The 19824-nt window shown below is 42.8% G+C and overlaps 1 protein-coding gene and 1 pseudogene across 2 annotated transcripts; one reads left to right on the top strand and one right to left on the bottom strand.

The window, feature by feature from the left end:
• Positions 1 to 261: 261 nt before the first annotated feature.
• Nms (neuromedin S) lies at positions 262 to 9902 on the bottom strand. 2 transcript variants are annotated; one of them, XM_052193794.1, is made up of 9 exons: positions 9827 to 9902; positions 7430 to 7485; positions 7089 to 7139; positions 4949 to 4972; positions 4801 to 4854; positions 2944 to 3027; positions 1951 to 1986; positions 1308 to 1349; positions 262 to 297 (listed from the first exon to the last, which is right to left on the bottom strand). In XM_052193794.1, exons 1-9 carry the CDS (start codon positions 9900 to 9902, stop codon positions 262 to 264), a joined length of 459 nt encoding a protein of 152 aa, XP_052049754.1. The 2 variants fall into 2 exon arrangements, with proteins under 2 accessions (XP_052049754.1, XP_052049755.1); XM_052193795.1 differs by lacking the exon at positions 4949 to 4972.
• Positions 9903 to 10498: 596 nt separating this feature from the next.
• Positions 10499 to 13237, top strand: LOC127692018 (Y-box-binding protein 1-like; annotated as a pseudogene).
• The last annotated feature ends 6587 nt before the right edge of the window (positions 13238 to 19824 follow it).

Raw genomic sequence — 19824 nt, 5'->3', positions numbered from 1 at the left:
TCCTGGAAGTTCTTTCGTCAACACTCACAGCGAAACCCTGCTTCCTGCTTCTGCTTCCTTTGCCCTCAATGGCTGGTGTGAAAGTAAAGGCTTGTAACATTTCCGGAGCTGCCTGATTGGGTTGAAAGTTCTACAGTGCTATAGCGGAGCAGCATCCTTTCTTTGAACAATAGCATGCCCACCTTCTGCCTCAATACTTCCAAGTCAGACATAGACTATTTGTGTAGAATAATAAAGATGCAAAGGAGCAAACCTTGCTGTCTACTGGAATTTGTCAGTGTATCTTCCATTCCTAGGCTGAAAAACAAAACGAGAGTCTTAAAAAAAATGAGACATACTGCTTGGGCTTTCTCTCTACTAAATACAAAGACCTTGCTTCTCTTACTGAGCTTTCACTCCCATCCTTGGAGATTTAGGTGGCAAGTTCTCCTACATCCTCTGGGGGAATAATCTATGCCCTCATTGCTCCCTGGAACCTAACACCAATTCCCTCCCTCACCTTCTCCTTTAGACTCGGCTCACGGTGTGGGGATCTATTCTCTAAACTTCTCAGGTGGAGAGACACAGTGGCAGATGGCTTCTCAGAGTTCTTTCCAGAAAACAACACGTTAGCCAATCAGGAAAATGAAAAAGACAGAAACTAGGAAGAGGTGATATGTATTCCCATGGTCAAAGAACTTAGGGAAACAAAAAAGATAGGTGGTATTTTCCATGACATTCCCCAGAGCCCTCAATGAGCCAAGTGCTCTGTGGATTGTCAGGGAAGGCTGAGAGCTATGCCTTCTAATCTTGTCTTATTTATTTATCGATCGATCGATCGATTGATTGATTGATTACAAAATACTAACACCAGGGATCCACAGCATACAGCTTGGGGGTGGCCATGGATTTAGTTAGATTCTCTCACATTTTGGATGCAAACACTGAAATGCTAAGACCTGTGCAGTTCATGAATAGAGCAAAATTGAAAATGCCATGTCCTTGGCAAGGACTTCTATGTCACTTGGGAAGAAAGATGGCACCTGAACTCCTTGGGCAGTGTGGTTTGAGGTCACACATCTTGAAATGTAATGCTTAGGATTGTGGACTCTGGTTTACCTAGTATCTGTCCATCATCAGAAGTCCCTCCCCTTTGTCCTCCAAGTTCCTAGGATAAGGACATGCCCAGTCTATATCTTGTTCTGTTTTCCATACAAGTTTGTAAGAAATGTTGACTGAGCCACACCCTTCCTGGAGGAAGGCATTGCCCATTTGGTTGGGATAACAGTGAATACAATTAGAAACAGAAACAAGGAAATCTGATATACCCGGAAAAGGAAAAATGGCCGCCCCAAGCTGGTAGTAGGATCCTGCAACACAAAACCATAAACTGTTACATAGTTACATTCTAAGTCAAAGGCTCTTCAAAATGTCCAGGAGAAGGTTTCAAAAAGGATGGCTCCAGAGCAACAGTAGAAAGATATCCAGAAAGCTTGTTATTAAGGAAAATTCTCAGAACCTGCCTGAGATTTCTTAAATCTCAGTGTGGATCCCAGCTATGCTGATTTTAACTGTATTCTAATACATTCTCAAGTCTGAGAGTCACTTAGGGTGTATGGGGTTGGCACTGGCAGAAGTGCTTTTCCTCACTCTAAGATTGTACAAAGGCATGTGAGGCCCGGAACCAGAGAGCAGGTCCCTCCTAACAGATGGCTCAATCAAGGAACTCATCCAGGAGAGAAGAAATAAAATATTACCCGCACGAGGCATTGGCCATCTTTCAATAATCTCTTTGTATCTCAGGAGAAGCCCATGGAATACCCAACTTCAATCCTTAGAGATGATATTCAGGGTCTTCTGGGAAGATCTGTTCTATCCAAATAGGGTTGGAAGGGCTGCAGATTCCAGACACCTCCCTGCCCTTTTTTCTAGAGCATTCTAGGGATCAGCATCTTCGGAAGGTTCACATACCTTATTAGGGAAGCCCACAGTCGCCATCCTGGAATGCTGGGAAGGAACAAAGTTTAAATTAACTCATCAGGAACCACACTCATAACCTCAGGACTGTCGGGTGTGATGGTGTCCTTCCTGGTGCGTTCTAAGGGCATCAGAAGGCAGCTGCACAGAGGCAGTGGGAGGGTAGCTGACTGCAGAGCCAGTTACAGGTTCTGAAAGTGAAGCTTGCACACTCAGCAGTTTGGGAGCCAAGTCTGTTTACTCTGCTTACAACTTCAAATAACCCCGACTTGGCTGGTTTAAGCAAATTCTCAGTGCCAAACCATTTTAGCATCTTCAACCTGTTTACGGTTATAACTTGGTTTAAGAATGGAGTTATAGTGGACCAGGAACCCTTTGTGCAGGCAGCAGGCTAGCTCAGCTGTGTTCTAGAGGCCGCGGAATTTCCTGAAGTCTTAGGACTTCTAGGTCTAATGCTACAAAAGTTTTAGACAAAAGACCTGATGGGCTCAAGATGGACAAAATATAGTTTTTTTCTTTATTAATTATTTTTTGGTGTTATGCAGCAAAACCTTGATTAATAATCTCTTAAATAATAGTTTGGAAAGATCAGCCATGACTGTCCTTACTAAACTTAAGGGAAAACAGTCAGATAAGGCCACAGGAAACAGATATCACCAAGGCAGATTTCAGGAAGGGACAAAATTGAAAAGTAACTCAAAAACAAAAACAAAAACAAATGAAGCGTAAGATGAGTCAAGCAAAGCCAGGAAGGGGATGGCACTGGGCCGCGGGTCCTGCCTTGGTCCTTCCGGTTACAACTGCGTGGGGTCACAGAGTGAAATGGCAAGGTTAAAGCGACCCGTGTTTTTGCCCACAGCTCTCCCCAACAAACTGGAGACTGGGAATCAAGGAGAGAACGAAAATGAGCCACACAGGGCGATGACACACGATTGCCACTGTGTGTAGGCCTTAGAACTATGGAGGCGGGAAGAAAGCAGCACTTACTGGGCGCAGCAATCCCGGAAGTCTTTTCATCCTTCGGCTGGCGAGCTTGGCGGCCAGGCGCATCAATGGATGGACCGGAGCAATCTGCAACAGAAAGTGCTGTGAGGCTCAGGGAGGCGCTGGCTGGAAGCTGATGGCAGCAGTGGAACATTTGAGAGCCCGGGGCTATGTGTGCTTTTTTTTTTTTTTTTTTTTTTTTTTTTTTTTTTTTTTTGACTCATCTCTCTTACAAATGGGTTTCATTTTCAGACTAAAATCAATTCCCGAGCCCAGGCTCGAAATGTTTATGTTTTCAATAAAAAGCTTGCTGGCCTCAATGCAGACTTCAATTCTAACACAGCACTTAGAAATCCCCCTTAGAATAAGGCGGTTGCTTTCTGGCATTAAACCCTAATGCCAGAAACCTAAAGCACTCCATCCTAACTCTGGGGAGGAAGTGCCAGGGTGGTGAGCGCCACACCCACTCGGGCGCGCTTCCTACTGTCTTGGTTGCCCCCGCCTGCACACTCCTTTCCTAGCCCTCAGGGCTCTCAGGGTGAGCTAGTTTAAAGTGGAACAACTATGGCCTCGCCCCTTCCTTGGCTCTCGCAAGCTTTGTGGTAGCTGGCCCCGCCTTATCTAATTCCATCCCTAGGCCTCGACCATGGGTGACTCTGCCTCTTGGGAGAAATCTTTTTCTGAGTATTTGACAGTTTTAAGAATCCTCCTGAACACTTGGGCACCCCTAAGTATATAAATAAGCGTCTTTCTCATGATGGAATTCCCACGGGATATTGTGATAATACATCTGATTCAAAAATAATAATAAAATCTAGATTTTAAGATTCTCCCCTTGGTTCTAAAATGCCACCCTACATGGATCCACCCTCATAATCTGCTCTTTAGGGTCGCTCAGAGTTTTAAGAAAGTTAGTTGGGTATGGTGGTACCCACCTGTGATTTTAGCAGCAGAAGTAGGAGGAGGGCCAGCCTGGACTACATAATGAGAAGTTGTGTCAAAAAAAAAAAAAAGGCATGGGGGTGGGGTGTAGCGCCATGATAGAGTGCTTGTTCAGCATGCACTGGGATTTGAGCCCCAGCGCTGAAGACACAGGTTAGAGACCATTGCTGTTACTCCCATTGTGTGTCTGACAGCGGAGGGTGAGGAGTGGACCGCCCTCTTGGGCTTCTGGCTAGGTACTGGATAATGAATACACACCATTAGCGGTCCTTGGAGGCTCCGCCCCGCAGTTACCTGGCAACAGCCAGGGATGCCTAACTCAGTATAAAGGGGCTGCTTGCCCCTCCTCACTCGCTTGCTTGCTTTCTGCCTTCCCTCTCTTCCCCTTCTCTCTCCATTCCCTCCCACCTCTCTCCAGACGTTCACGGCCAGTCTCTCTCCCCCTCTTCTCTCTCTCTCTCTCTCTCTCTCTCTCTCTCTCTCTCTCTCTCCTCTCTCTCTCTCTCTCTCTCTCTCTCTCTCTCTCTCTCTCTCTCCTTTTCTCTGTCTCTACTCCCTCAACTCCCCTCCCCTGTGGCTGGTCCCTCAGGGGGTCGGGATGCCTCAGCATAGGCAGAGTCACCCCCTTCTCCCCGCACCATACTTCACTCTACCAAACATATTCCTTCTCTTTTTTTATAAAACACAACACACATTTCTTACGTAACTTCCCTTTTCTGCAGTTCCTTCTCTAACATTTCAGACCTGTCTGTCACCCGCCGCTCTCATCTGTGCCGAGAAAGAGACCATTCTCTTGCTGTCCTTGGGCAGGGGGGGGGAACACATGTGTATGCGAGGCTGTGCATGTACACATGTTCTGATGGCCTGAAAGGGGCACAGAAGAGGATCGGTTTTACAGGAAGTTCAGAAAGTACAGACCTCAGAGTTAACTGGGTGTGTTGGCTTCCGAGTTCTGGAGTAGTGAAATAAAAACTAAATAGAAGAAGAAGGGGGTATGTATTAGTACCAAGTGTCGCTTGCCCCAGACATGACACAGAGACTGTGTTAGGCACTGTGAGGTCCTCACCCTTTTGTATGCATCCTGGTTTTCCTGGAAGAGAATTGAAAGGAAGGTTATGTGGCGTTTCACTCGAGCGCGTATCTGATGACGTTTTCGGTGTAAGCCATGCTATGAGCTTGATTGGATTTACTCAAATATTATAAAACAGTCCGGTCAAGATTGGCTGGCACGGGCTTTCAAGACATACATTGTCAGCTGGGTGTGGTAATGGCGCATGCCTGTAATCCCAGCACTTGGGAGGCAAGAAGCAGGCGGATTTCTGAGTACGAGGCCAGCCTGGTCTACAGAGTGAGTTCCAGGACAGCCAGGGCTACACAGAGAAACCCTGTCTCAGGAAAAAAAAAATAAATAACCCATACATTGTCTTCTGCTAGTTATCCCTGTTTATCCTTTCAATCGCAGGGAGGAAACCTTTTCCTGTATTTCATGAAAATCAATAATCAGTTCAACTCTTTTCCAAATGCTAACCAGCCTTCTCCATATTCCATATGTATCCTTTGTCCTTCCTTCTTTTCATAGAAAAATCAGAAGGGCTCATGTAGCCTTTCACCTGCTTTCCCCAACTGCAGGGCACACATCGTGAGGCAGGCTGTTTTGTGTGGACCGTTATCCCCTTCCCAGGAGCAGTCACTGCCAGGGCCTCAGCATCTCTTCTGAGCTGATGAATAAATCTGTCTCTATCCACAGAACCTATTAGCCTTTTCCTGTCTAAAGTCCTTCTGATGTCAGAAGGTACCCAGACAAGCAGAGCCCAAGTGTCTGCCGGTGACATCAGTTGTTGAATATAACCACTCCATGAGCTGTGTGATCACAGGTATCTCCTGCAGACACAGCCCCGGTGTGTGGGGGACAGAGAGGGAGTTTGTGAGGAACTCCAGTAACTCATCCCAAGCACAGGACAATTGGGACAACAATGAAGCCAAGAAGAGCCGTTGCCTTTCTATTCATAATTTGAAGATAATGGCGTTCTCGTTAATTGAGTGACTACTTGCTCTGTAACCAGAAATAATGGGCATGGTAGGTGCTGGGGAAATGAAAACCGTAAAAGGAAAGTCATTCTAACTAGGTCCTTGCACCTGGAAGCTCCACAATCCATTTGAATGCTGCAGCTGGTCCCTGCTTCTGTGGGAACACCACAGTACTCACATGAAGAACATGGAAGCCACTGGGGTGTGAGGTAGGGAGGTAGTGCAAAGAGGTAGAGAGCTTTGAGCTCTCACTTGGAGGCTTGGTCTAGATACCAGGGCAGTAAGAAATGTCTATAGTCATCATTCCCAAACACATGCATAGTGGCAAATTACAAACAAGATGCAAGTTTGATATCTTCACAAGGATATCACAGGAGAGAAAGTGGCACTTGGATTGCTTGTGGGAAGAAACTGTAACAAGAGGCATCTGGTGGCCGTCATTACCATGCTGTGGGCGCCACTGAAAGCACATTACGGTGTGCTCGGTCCGGATAACTGGAGCTGTTACAGCCATTACACACATGGAACAGACAGCCAACTAAGGCACAGAGTGATCGGACACTGCCAGGCTTGACCAGCCTAGTCTGAGAGCCTGGGGTGCAGCTACAGGCTCTGCGGGAAGCCAAAGGAAACACTAAGGGTTTGAAGGGTCTGGTGTGTTTGAGAGGCACTGAGACGAGGGGTGCGTCTGGAGTGCGTGATGCTGCAGAGTAGGGAAATGAATGGAGAGAAAAAGTTGCTCAAGATGAACTGTGAACTATGCAGGACCACTCTCCTCAGTTTCCAATTAATGAACATTGACTTGTATCCACTGAATTGCTAGTAACTGTGATTACTATAGTTACTGTTAGGTGTGTTCCTTTATACAAGTCCCACTGTGTTGGAGAAATGTTACGCCATAATGCATCAATCTATGACATACATGTCATGGACATATAATTAATTTTATTGTATATATAATATAATTTTAAGGATACACATGAAGTACCAATATTTTGTGGTAGTTTGTATCAAATGGAGAAACTTGATTTTTTTCCTAAAACTGTATTTTTAGACACACACATACACACATACAGAACATTCTCTAGTAGACAGCTAAAGCATCATTTACTAAAATGTTACAATGTAAACATATATATTAATGTAACCACAGGAGCTAGCATATGTTTTATTTTTACCTTAGGTTGGTTAGAACCTGTTTCCCTCAGGTTCAGAAAGTGTGCCAGTCGCTAAAAGACAAAATGAGGACAATAAACTAAATGCAAGAATAAATTCTTTAGTTAATAGAATTCTCTTACAGCAGAGTTCCATTTATGAACTCTGAATTATCTCCTCATGCAATGCAGCAAATTTCAATTCTGCTCTCAGGATGTCATAAATGAGGCCATGCAGCAATCACAGTGAGTTTCTGCTACCGATAAATACCTGATCTTAAAATAGTTTTAAGTGAACATTAACCACATGATATTTTCAAAGCTGGGAGTAAATGCAGATCTCACAGAGTTGTGTAACAGCATACCTCGGGATCCGCAATATCCAAGCTGTCGGGAGGATCAGCTACAGATGGAGAAGCTCCTGTAACAAGAGATAGTCAGAACCTCAGCTCCAGAAGAGGCCATAGCATTTGCTTCTGCACCCATGCCATAAAAACCACACAGAGGTCTTAACAGACTCCATCACAGAGCAGAGCAAGGAAGTCATTGAGAGGGCAGCACTTAAGAATGTAACAGAGCCAGGCAGTGGTGGTGCACGCCTTTAATCCCAGCACTTGGGAGGCAGAGGCAGGCAGATTTCTGAGTTCGAGGCCAGCCTGGTCTACAGAGTGAGTTCTAAGACAGCCAGGGCAACACAGAGAAACCCTGTCTCGAAAAAACCAAAAAAAAAAAAAAAAAAAAAAAAAAAAAAAAAAAAAAAAAAACCCAAAACAACAAGAACAACAACAACAACAAAAAGTAACAGAAGGTACTGCTAAGAGGAACAGGAAAGGCCAGCTACCTCTACCCAGTGCACTCAAATCTAATCTAAGATGTGCAACAACAGTATTTCAAAACTGCGCATGATGTGCTCAATGGGACTTTCTAGTTCACCTTTTAGCAAATCAAGTAAGAAAGCGAAAACACTTAAGGAGCAATTAATTTTCTACTTTGGTGGAATTTGTGAGGATCAAATATTAGATGCCAACAAAGTATGTGCATCAAGTCAGGACTTTTAAGAAACGCAGGTACCTGTTTTTGTTCCATCAGCATCTCCAGGAGCAGAGTTCTGCAGAGGATTGCTACTGACATGTAGTTGGAGCCTTCCAGCTCCCCTCTGATGTAAATGAACATGTCTTTTCATTTACACATGATATAACACTCAGAGGTTTATATGGTTGAATCCAAGAGGTAGGTCAGCACCAACAAAATAAGATTAAATAAATACATATAATGTCCTGAACTTATGTATCTTAAAATGTGGAACAGGGGCTATATGTCTCAAGAGAAATTTATTCTAAAAACAACATGTATACATACATATGTACATATACACATACATACATATGCACACACAGAGTGCAGGTTATTTGCTCTCTGCATTCTGAGTCAAGACAAAGCTAAAGCAATATTCTGGCATATTTTAACAATAATTTTCAAGCCTTGAAGAATAATACCTGACTTGAAAGGATTCTAGATTATGTAGAATTAGAGGTACATATAGTTTTCTCTAGAAAGATGGAAATTAGAATGTATATATTAAGTCCCTTCAATTATTTTGAGAGCTGTCACAAGCAGGAACTCTTCATCAAATCCTGCATACCCCTGAAGATCCAAACAAGAATACCTACTTTAAAGTTAGGACGTCACAGTTTAATATAAAGATATTTTTATGATTGTGATCCTTTGATAATGCAAGGTATGGCATACCAATCCCACGAGGTCTTATTAAGAAGTTTGTGTTGTTACAAAGATGAAGACCACAGGACCCTACTACCATCAGGAAACAAAATCAATTAGGAAAAAATAGGGAGATGGATATAAATACTCAGACAAATTATAAACCAAATTTTCAAAAGCAAATATGAACAAGATTTTCTCGGAAACCAGAGGACCAGCAACTGATTGTTGGGGGCTGGCAGTGAGCCGAAGGTTAGACAAAGTAACTGAACAGAATCTAGAAGGCAAGCCGGGAAACCACAGAGGAGACCTGACGCTCTGGATATAATGCCCAAGTGCTGCAATTACTCTTTAGGAGAAAACAAAGACATTATATTCTTCCAGTTCTAATGAGAAAGTCCAAATAGTCCCTGTTTCCAATCATGGCTCTCCATCAATAGCCTACTTTCCTGCGCTTTGTGACAAATACTCTGGAGATACTGATCTGATCAAGGACTTCAGACTCTCCCCCCTACTTCTGACTCCCTACAAACTGCCCAGAAACCAGAGATGCAGCACCGGTCAGCACCGCGGACAGCGTCCGAGGGGCAGCGTCTGAGGGCAGCTCACCTTCCGGTTTCCCTGAGCTTTCTGGGTACCTGCTTCTGTCTGCACAGTTGCTCTCCACTCTCTTCAGCTGTCCATCAGCTCTCAGTTTGGGGAACCTTAAACCCAGCTTTCCTCCCTGTGTTCTCTCTGGTGTCTCTGAAACAGACCACTAAGCAGGGTCTTTCCCCAACTCGCATAGAGACCATACCCTTCAATTTCACCACCACAAAATCAGGACACTCCCGGGGCAAGAGTTGTTTGATCTCAGCATCTGTGGATGAAGGTCTGTGGCTTCCTTCCCACTGTCCCCATCACTCCGGTTAGACACAAGTGCCATTCCTCAGAACAAGAGGATAGATGTGACGGTGGGTAAAGGAAGGAAGCTCAGCTCCCTTGAGCACTGCCCTGACAGGTAAAGATCCACCTCAATCTTCCACAGAACTCAGTCCCCTTACCTGAGGGAGGAATCTGCAGCATACAGAAGCAGTAGATGGCCAGGATTGGAGGGAACTGGGGGAGCAGATGTTTCATCTTCCAGTTCTGGCTTCTCTTTGCAGACCACAGATGTGTGCTGTTCAGAGAGGTGATGAGCATTTTCCAGAGGCAGAGATGACCCTCTGCCCTGCATCTGTCCAGCCCGGGGCAGCAGGAGCCTTTATGGGCAGAGCCCTAGAGCCCATTGGCTGAGCACCGATCATCTTTGCGCAGGAGGACCCTGGCTTTCTCATAAATGTCATGCTGGGCCCTTATTTGTAGAATAATATCTGCCGGGTGTAAGCATTGTAGAGTCATCTTTTTCAAGCCAGCAATAGAAATAAGAAGTGGAGAGTCATAATTGTTATTCTATAATGGTTTGAGACAAACTTCTGACTCAGGGAAAGCCTGTTCTTCTTTCTTTCTAAACCATAAAGCTAGACATAAATCCATAAACTCTTGCCTGTGTGCCTAAGAAGCTGTTTATTTTCTCATACTGATGAATGCCGTCCTGTGGTCTTTGGCACATCTAAGAACAAATCCTGGATATAACGTTACAGGAGGCTAAAGTTCAATGAGAATATTTCATTATTTCATTATCCCACTGTCTGATTCACAGGAAGCTCTTTTATAGAAAAAAGTAGTTCACCAACATGACTGCCTCAGTGGTGAATAAGGGTGATACCAACAGGCATGGTAATGTGGTTGAGGGAGCTCAGGGAGTCCTCAACCCTACACAGAGAGCTTCGGGCAGCTAAGGAAGGCTGAGAGTGGGAGGAATAGCCTGATCAAGGGAAGAGTACAACAATTAATTATCCAATATTAAATGAAACATAATTTATTAACATATTAAATGTCCTGAAAACATAAATACAAATAACAAATGGGCAGAGGAGGTTTCTTTATGTGTTTAATTATGTACATATAAACATGTATATACATATATGTATGTATTTACATTTAATTAAAAAGCAGCTGTGGATTTGAAAGAGGGCATGGACAGATGAATGGGAAAGAAGAGGAAATGGTCTGATTATATCGTGAACTCAGAAATAAAAGAAATAATTTGAAAAGTAATTGAGTAACCAAAATATCACTGTCTACAATCATAGGTAATTGTGATGGAACACTCCTTTAGTGTCAGCACTTGGGAGGCAAGAGACAAGTGGAACTTGTGCATTCCAGACCAGCCAGGGCTACACTGAGACCTCGTCTCAAAACCAAATAAAGCATAAATAATCATGGTTGGAAATTTACCTCTTTAAGATTATTTTTAGATTCACTTCTACAGACAAGTAATTATTTCAAAGTCAGTAATTGAAAAACAACATGGTTACTTAATAATGAAGATGAATTGATGTCACATGCTGAGTTTCTACATGCTGGGAACTGTTCCCATCACCAGGCAGGTTAGCTTTTAATTAACAGAGGAAACTCATAGTACACAGACCTTATTTTAATTTTATGAATGGGGAAACTAGAGCTAGGCATTATTGAGGAACTCACCGGAGGTCACTCAGAGTTGACTGGAGAGATGGGCAGTGGTGGTGCACACCTTTAATCCCAGCACTTGAGAGGCAGAGGCAGAGGCAGGCGGATTTCTGAGTTTGAGGCCAGCCTTGTCTACAGAGTGAGTTCCAGGACAGCCAGGGCTACACAGAGAAACCCTGTCTTGAAAAACCAAAGAAAGAAGAAGAAGAAGAAGAAAAAGAAGAAGGAGGAGGAGGAGGAGGAGGAGGAGGAGGAGGAGGAGGAGGAGGAGGAGGAGAAGGAGGAGGAGAGGGGTAGGAGGAGGAGGAGGGGGGGAGGGGGAGGAGGAAGAGGAGGAGGAGAGGGGGAGGAGGAGGAGGGGGGAGGGGGAGGAGGAGGAGGAGAAGGAGAAGGAGAAGGAGAAGGAGAAGGAGAAGGAGAAGGAGAAGGAGAAGGAGAAGAAGAAGACTGGAAGGGCAGCTGAGTCTGTGTGTGGGGGTCCACAGACAATGGGATTTGGATTGATAAATTGCTTTTTTCCAAAATGAACCTTTGGGGAGTTACATGAGATAGAAAGAAAATAAATTAATGAAATCTTCTGTTTCTTGCTGGAATGATCACACATATGTCATCAAATATTTTAGAAATATATATATTCCATTTTACCCTTCTAGGGGTTACAAGATGTCAATTGATCATTACAATATACCACAAACGTGTTAATGCTTGCTTCTCTTTGACACATTTTCTAAACTTTAAAAGTTGTTTTAAACGTTGACTGGAGAGTTCGAGCGGTAGCAGGAGTGGAGAGCAGACCCGAGAGAGCCCCGAGAGCCCGACTGCCGCTGCCGGCCCAGTCACCATCACATTCGGGAGGAACCGCAGCCATCGCCATCACCACCATCATCGCCATCAGCCCCAGTCACAATCATCACCGCAACCACGAGCAGCGAAGCCTCGACCCAGCAGCCCCCCTCCGCCCCCCGCCACCGCCCTCAGTGCTGCTGACCCCAACTCCGGCTCCATGAGCAGCAGCACGGGTAGTGGCGGCCCGGGCAGCCTCAGATCGGTGGCGCCCACTGGCAGGGACAAGAAGGTCATCATCGCGGTGAAGGTTTTGGGAACAGTACAATGGTTCAATGTGGAATGGAAACGGTGTGAACCACAGGAATGACACCAAGGAAGATGTATTTGTACACCAGATGGCCATAAAGAATAACCCCAGGAAACACCTTCACAGTGCAGGAGATGGAGAGACGGTGGAGTTTGATGTTATTTGAGGAGAAAAGGGTGCGGAGGCAGCAAATGTTACAGGCCCTGGTGGAGGTCCAGTTCAAGGCAGTAAATACGCAGCAGCCCGTAACCATTATAGACGCTATCCACGTCGTAGGGCTCCTCTACGCAATTACCAGAAAAATTATCAAGATAGTGAGAATGAGGAAAAGAATGAGGGATCAGAAAGCGCTCCTGAAGGCCTGGCCCAACAACGCAGGCCCTACCGCAGGCGAAGGTTCCCACCATACTACATGCGGAGACCCTATGCGTGTAGACCACAGTATTCCAAGCCCCGAGCAAGGAGAAGCGATGGAGGGTGCTGGCAACCAGGGCGCAGGAGAGCGGGGTAGACCAGTGAGACAGAGTATGTGTTGGGGTTGCAGACCACGACTCCACAGGGGCCCTCCTCGCCAAAGACAGCCTAGAGAGGATGGCAATGAAGAGGACAAAGAAAATCAAGGAATGAGACCCAAGGTCAGCAGCCACCCCAACACAGAAGCCCAGAGAACCCTAAACCACAAGATGGCAAAGAGACGAAAGCTGAGAATTGGTCCGTTCCCGAGGCCAGCAGGGCGGGGCTGAGTAAATGCTGGCTCACCATCTCTACAGTCATCCGGCTTGGTGATCCAACAAGAAGAAATGAATAAGAAACGAACAAAGCTTGGAGCTGAAGACCTGAAGTGCTCGCTTCTGCCTGTCGACCAGATAGCATTAAAACTATCTGCATCATCTATGCAGCATGCAGTTTTCATTATTTTTACCTAAAGATCTCTCTTTTTGGTAATGGCAAATGTGCTTTTTAAGAAAAAAAAAAAGGCCTGTGTTTTTTCAATATACCTTTAACGGGTTTTAAATTTTTTCATATCTGGTTAAGTTGAGATTTTTAAGAACTTCATTTTTAATTTGTAATAAAGTTTACAACTTGATTTTTTTTTTAAAAAAAAGTCAACAAACTGCAAGCACCTGTTAATAAAAGTCTTAAATACAAAGAAGAAGAAGAAGAAAAAGAAGAAGAAAAAGAAAAGAAAAAAGTTGACTAGATTTATCCAACTTCATTTTAAATGAATGAACTTTGTAAGAACAATTCTGATCAGTGCAGTTCTCAGATTTCATCGCAGAAGTTTATGCAGTGGCCAGCAGTCAATGCAGAGACTCACTCGTGGCTCGTCAAAATACAGAGAGTACGTATCTGCGCAATGCTCAGTCACAAGAGGGACATCCCCCTCCTCCCTGAAGGCTTAGGAACCACGGAGGGGAAAGACCGTGAGAGCCACAGGTTGGGAGGAGCACGATGAAAATGTGTCATCTGGGACCTCCGTGCTCACGTGCTGAAGTGGTCTGCACAAGGCCTGTACCAGATCAAGCCAGTCAGCATTCTAGTTCACAGCCACATGGGGGCGCTATGGAGAGCTGACCACAGAGTCCGTTTTCTTTAAGACCGTGGCTCCCAGCAGGTGTGCTCCAGTGGATGGCCCTGCACCCAGCAGTGTGTGGAAAGTGCAAGTTGGAATCGCTCGGTTATTTAAAAAGAAGCCAAACACAAAGTTGGTAAGGAGGTAGGGAGGTGTGCTGGCTATTCTTGATTGCCAACTTGGACTTGTCTAGAATTACCCAAACCCGAAATGGCTGTGCCCACCTACATGGGATTCTCTTCGTAATTAAATCGTATGAAGTGTGAAGACCCGCTTCTAATCCTGAAATGAAGACCAGCTGAGACATCCAGTCTCATGGACTGAACACTCCTTAATTCTCTGCTTTCCATTTGTAGGCAGACATTGTTGGACCACCTGGACCAGAGTTTGCAAGCTATTTTAACAAATTTAATAATTAATAATTATAAAATGATTATAATTCTATAATTATATGATATGTCATATCATATAATTATATGATAGAATTATATAATCATTCTATAATTTATATGTATTATATATAATAATTATATGATTGAATTATATATTTATATAACTATATAAAAAGTTTATATTATATTATATTATATTATATATACTATAATTATATGATACAATATATACTATATACTATATAACATAATATATAACATATAACATATAATATATAACATATGACATATGATATATGACATATGATATGTGATATATGATATGTGATATATGATATAACATATAACACATAGCATATAATATATAACATATGATATATGATATACAATATACGATATATGATATGATATATGATATATGATATATAATATACAGTATATAATATATAGTACATAACATATAACATATGATATGTAATATAAAACATATAATATGTGATATGTGATATGTTATATAGCGTATAATATATAACGTAACATGTAACATGTAACATATAACATATAATATATAATATATGACATATAATATATGACATATGATATATGACATATGACATGTGACATGTGACATATGACATATAATATATGATATATAATATATAATATAATATACAATATACAATATAATTATTAAGTTATATAAATTTAATAGATTTAATAAATCACTAAATCACATGCTTGTACTTACAAAAACACACAAGAGAGATGATAGATAGATAGATAGATAGATAGATAGATAGATAGATATTCCATAAGTTCTGTTCTCTAGAGAATCCTGACTCATACATGTGGAGCCGGCTGGAGTTACAGGGAGAAGTTGAAGTTCAATATAATCCAAATACATTGTATGAAATTCTTTAAAAATTTCGATACAGTTTTTTAAAAATAATTATGAGTGATAGTTGCTCATAAGAGATTATTTGTGTCTTTTAATGGCATATTTTCCAAATGTGTTTCCATTCATAACAGAACGGGAATTATGAAATCTCTTTTATCATAATTTTTCTCCTCCCATAATTTGGCAAGAGATAGAAACTTATATTTATTATGTAAATAAATATAATATGTTTAGAATATAATTAATACAAAAATTTTAGTATAAATTAATATAATATAATATAATATAATATATATGTAAAATTTTAGTTTAAGAATAACTTATTTTAGTTACAACCCAATCTGAGACTATGCCACTTATATCAAAATATGCTCATTGCCTAACAGAAAGTCCTGACTGAATGAACGCCAACTATAAAGAAGTACTTTTAAGTGTAAACCGCTTGCAAGCAGTTGGGAATCCGTGTGCACATAGTAGCAAACCTGGGGCAGCTCTGTTTTCTATCAGCAGGTGCTCCTTGAACATCTGGTCTGTGTCTAAAAGATACACTTTTTTTTCTTCAAATAAGTCACCACAATGAATAATTAAAAACAAACAAGTTTTTGTCCATATTAATCCTCAGACCTTTTAGAGATTTGCATATGCGTATCTGGTCCACACCAGTTCGCAGATATGCAAGACAAGATGCACATTTTCACTTGTAATGTTAGTTCAACGATACAAAGCTGTACAGAAAAATGCTGCACCTATACCGTCCCTTGTTACTCGGCTGTGGGCTGTGTGTGCCCTCCAGGATTTATATTGTGTTGAAGGTCTATGCCACAGAGAACTGGGGCCTTCAATGGGCGGTTAAGTGGAGTTATAAGAGAGATCCCTTCTAGCCTTTCAAGCATGCAGAGGAAAGGCTATGAGAGCCCACTGTGGGACAGGAGATCTTCCAGCCACAAGCAAAGGAGAGCCGCCTACCAGAAACCCACCATGCAAAGCTGTGAAAACATCGATCTCTTCTTTTGAGGGCCCCAATCTATGGTATTTTATTGTAGCAGTTCAAACAGAAGGAAGCAGACACAAAGGGATTTTCTAGTCAAATCAATAAAAGAGTAAAATCAAGATGCTAAAATGGGAAACTCTCACACTGATTTCAAATTGTGACTGTCTAGAAGAAAAAAATAGGTCAATTAGTAAATTACTGAAAGCTCATTAACATGATCAGATTTTAAAGAAAACAATTTTCAGGTGTAATTTTCTTAGGAGTACAAGTAAGCTTTAAAATAAATTAAATAGCTTGGTTTTTAAGTGTGTGTGTGTGTGTGAGAGAGAGAGAGAGAGAGAGAGACAGACAGACAGACAGACAGACAGACAGACAGACAGACAGAGACAGAGAGAGAGACAGAGATAGAGAGAGACAGAGGAGAGAGAGGGAGAGAGGGAGACAGGGAGAGAGAAATTGGATGTAAGTGCAGTACCCTAAGAGCCCAGAAGAGGGCACTGGATCTCCTGGAGCGGGAGTTACAGGTTGTTGAGAGCCACCTGATGTGGGCAGGTAGTGGGAACTGAACTCAGATCCCCTAGATGAGCAGCATGCTCTTAACCAATGAGCCATTTCTCTAGCACCCACAAATAGCTTTAAAATCAGTAACAGACCAAGGCCTAAGTGGAAAGATGAATACACAGGACACTGGCAAAACCATAAGGCTTTGCTGAAGAACATGCAAGAAAAAGTGAAAAACTGAAGCAGTGTTCACCCTAAAAGATCTGATGCTTCCAGAGGTTTAATGAATGACAAACTAATCTATAAAGGTAGCATGGTCCTAGCTAAAATTCAATATTGCTTTTCCACCAAATTCTAAAACACCTAAAATTAATTTGGGAAAGAAAATATTTATTGGAAAGGGGCAGGGAAACTGATCAGATTTTAAAGAAAACAATTTTCAGGTGTAATTTTCTTAGGGGGGAACCAACCCTTTACCAATGTCATAATGCACTCTAAAGTAGCAGTAATTGTCATATTGTTGGTAATTTTGATCTACTCATTAACAATGGGTGATATTGTGGAATAGAGCCTCTTTAAACACACCCATCAGTTTAATATGGAGAAAAGGTGGCAATCCAAGTCTTGGTAATGCCAGACTAAATGCTGTTATGGACACGTGGTCAATTATTTAGCAAAAAAAAACCAATTTTCTATTGCAAGCTATAAATTCCAGCATATTAATGAACTAAACCTAACAGGTGCTTGTGTGTGCAGCACACAAAACACAGATGACACAGACACAGACAAGTACTGTGAATGCCTCTCTATTTTCTGTACGTTATTCTGACTGATACATTCAGAACCTCTTCTGGAGTTGTGGTACAGCTCAGTGGCAAGATACTTGCCTAGCATAACAAAAATAATTTTTAAAAATCGAAACCTCAACTTTATGCCTAGAGAGCCCTCTTCCCGTGGTTCCCAAGTCCCGGAGGTCACAAGACTAAGCCAAGAGTAGTCATCTTAGATCTGCAATGTCTCCTCTCCACAGAACTCATGACTTGGCTTGATTCCCAGCCTGTGGCCATACTGCAAGGTGGTGGACACTTTAGGAAATGGACTCTAATAAAAAGAGTCCATTAGAGTTAGGCCATTGAGAGTCTATCTTTGAAGAGGAACTCAAAGGACTCCTTCCTGTCAGTTTAGATCCTGGCCTCTTGGAGGTAAACAGTTTTCTTTCACTGCACCCTCAAAGGAATGGGGCCAAGCTAGCATGAGTTAAACCTTTGAGCCAAAGTAAACCTTCCCTCGTATTTGGTTGTTGATCACGGCTATCTTACATGGGGGCGGAGGGAGAGGGAGAAAAGGTGGCCAGTCATGTGAGATCTCGGGCCACTTCCCCAGGCAGGAGATTAGAAACACAACTAAGGGGAGGGCAGTTTGGGGTTGCTGAACAAGGAGAAGGTAACTGAGCAACTGAGGCTGAGGGCAGATTTCGGGTGCTGAGCTAATAGTATTGGGAAGGGCATGCTGGTCACAGGAGATTGATTAGAAGTGCCCAGCTATTGAACCAATAAGCCAGGTTGAAAAATAAGCTACTGTGTGTGTCTTTCATCAGTGGATCCTAGGGACTCTGGGCAGAGCCGGTAGCTTGCTCTGCTTGGAGTTTAAAGAGGGATAGCAAAAACTATGTTATATTGTTGCTGTACGGAAAATTGACTAACTCGTGCCTTTCATGTACAAACAACCTAGTTACGCCACTAGGTCTCAACACCACAGAGGATGCTGTCTTCAGCATCCCAGAGGGATGCAGCAGACATGCAGGAGGCCCCACTCTTTCCTAAAGTCTGGAAAATTATTATAGTATGGTGCCCTGCGCCTCTCAACAGTTCTGCCTTGTCTTTTCTCAGAAGCCCCAAATGAAGACATTAGCTCCAGACCTACCTCCGCCTCTGCATTCTGCTTCCTGCCCATTCTGGTGTCTTTGCACATGGTCCTTTGTGGAATAGCATAGCTCTTGTGTCTAGGGCAGGACAGTGCAGATGTACCTTGGCTTAGGATAGGATTAAAAATCATCTAAGTTGAAAATGTATTTAGCATACCCAACCTCCCAGACATCCTGGCTGCACAACTGCACACTTTTCCCATAGGGACTACGAGGCTGACAGGGAGTCATGTCTACCAGTGCCCAGAATACTGCTAGCTCAGGAAAGGATCAAAACTCAAACAAAGAATTAGTTTCTATTGGACTTGGATTGCTTTCAGGTGATCATAAACTGAAAAAACAAACAAATAAACGAAAAACCAAAGTCATAAGTTTGGTATTGTTTGTAAGATAAACTTTGTTTAGATTGTTTTTTCCCTTTGTGTGTTTGTGTGTGTGTGTGTGTGTGTGTGTGTGTGTGTGTGTGTGTGTGTGTGTGTGAAAGAGAGGAGAGAGAGAGAGAGAGAGAGAGAGTCTGTGTCTATGGGTAAACATGCATGGGAACACAGGTGCCATGTATATGTGTATAAATCAATGGACAACTTGCAGGTTCTGTCCTTTATCTATGTAGATCCCAAGGTTTGGACTTTGTAAATGTTTGTAATATTAGAACTCAGAAGGCTTTCAAGGAATGGCTTTATTCTGCAGGATGTAAAACTTTTAATAAGTTTCTGCGTTCAAAGTACAACTTGCTAAGTTCCCTAGAGTACAAGTACAACTTGCTAAGGAAATTGCTAGGTCATCTTAGGTCCAAAGTAAAGTAATTAAGACAGAAAAAAGAAAAATAATTTTGCCTGGTTGGGACAGATACCTGTTGCAGGAAATATGAAAAATGATGCAAACAACACTAGGCTGGCAGGCCCCAGCGGGCTGGCTGGCAAGGTACTGGTGGGCGTGGCAAGCCGGTTCTCATCTCCTGGACATTCTGTCCAGAGCTCCAAAATCTCTCCACCCAGCTCACTAAGTTCCTACTGGCAGGTTGCTACCACGCCAACCCCACACTTCAATATTCCTACGGCCTTTGGAGGTACACTTCTTGCAAACCCACACTTTGCTGTCTACCTTACTCTCTGGAAC

This window comes from Apodemus sylvaticus, chromosome 9 (genome assembly GCF_947179515.1).
Source record: "Apodemus sylvaticus chromosome 9, mApoSyl1.1, whole genome shotgun sequence".
Lineage (NCBI taxonomy): Eukaryota > Metazoa > Chordata > Mammalia > Rodentia > Muridae > Apodemus > Apodemus sylvaticus.
The sequence above is the reverse complement of the archived record's forward strand: the minus strand, read 5'-3'. Positions and strand labels throughout refer to the sequence as shown.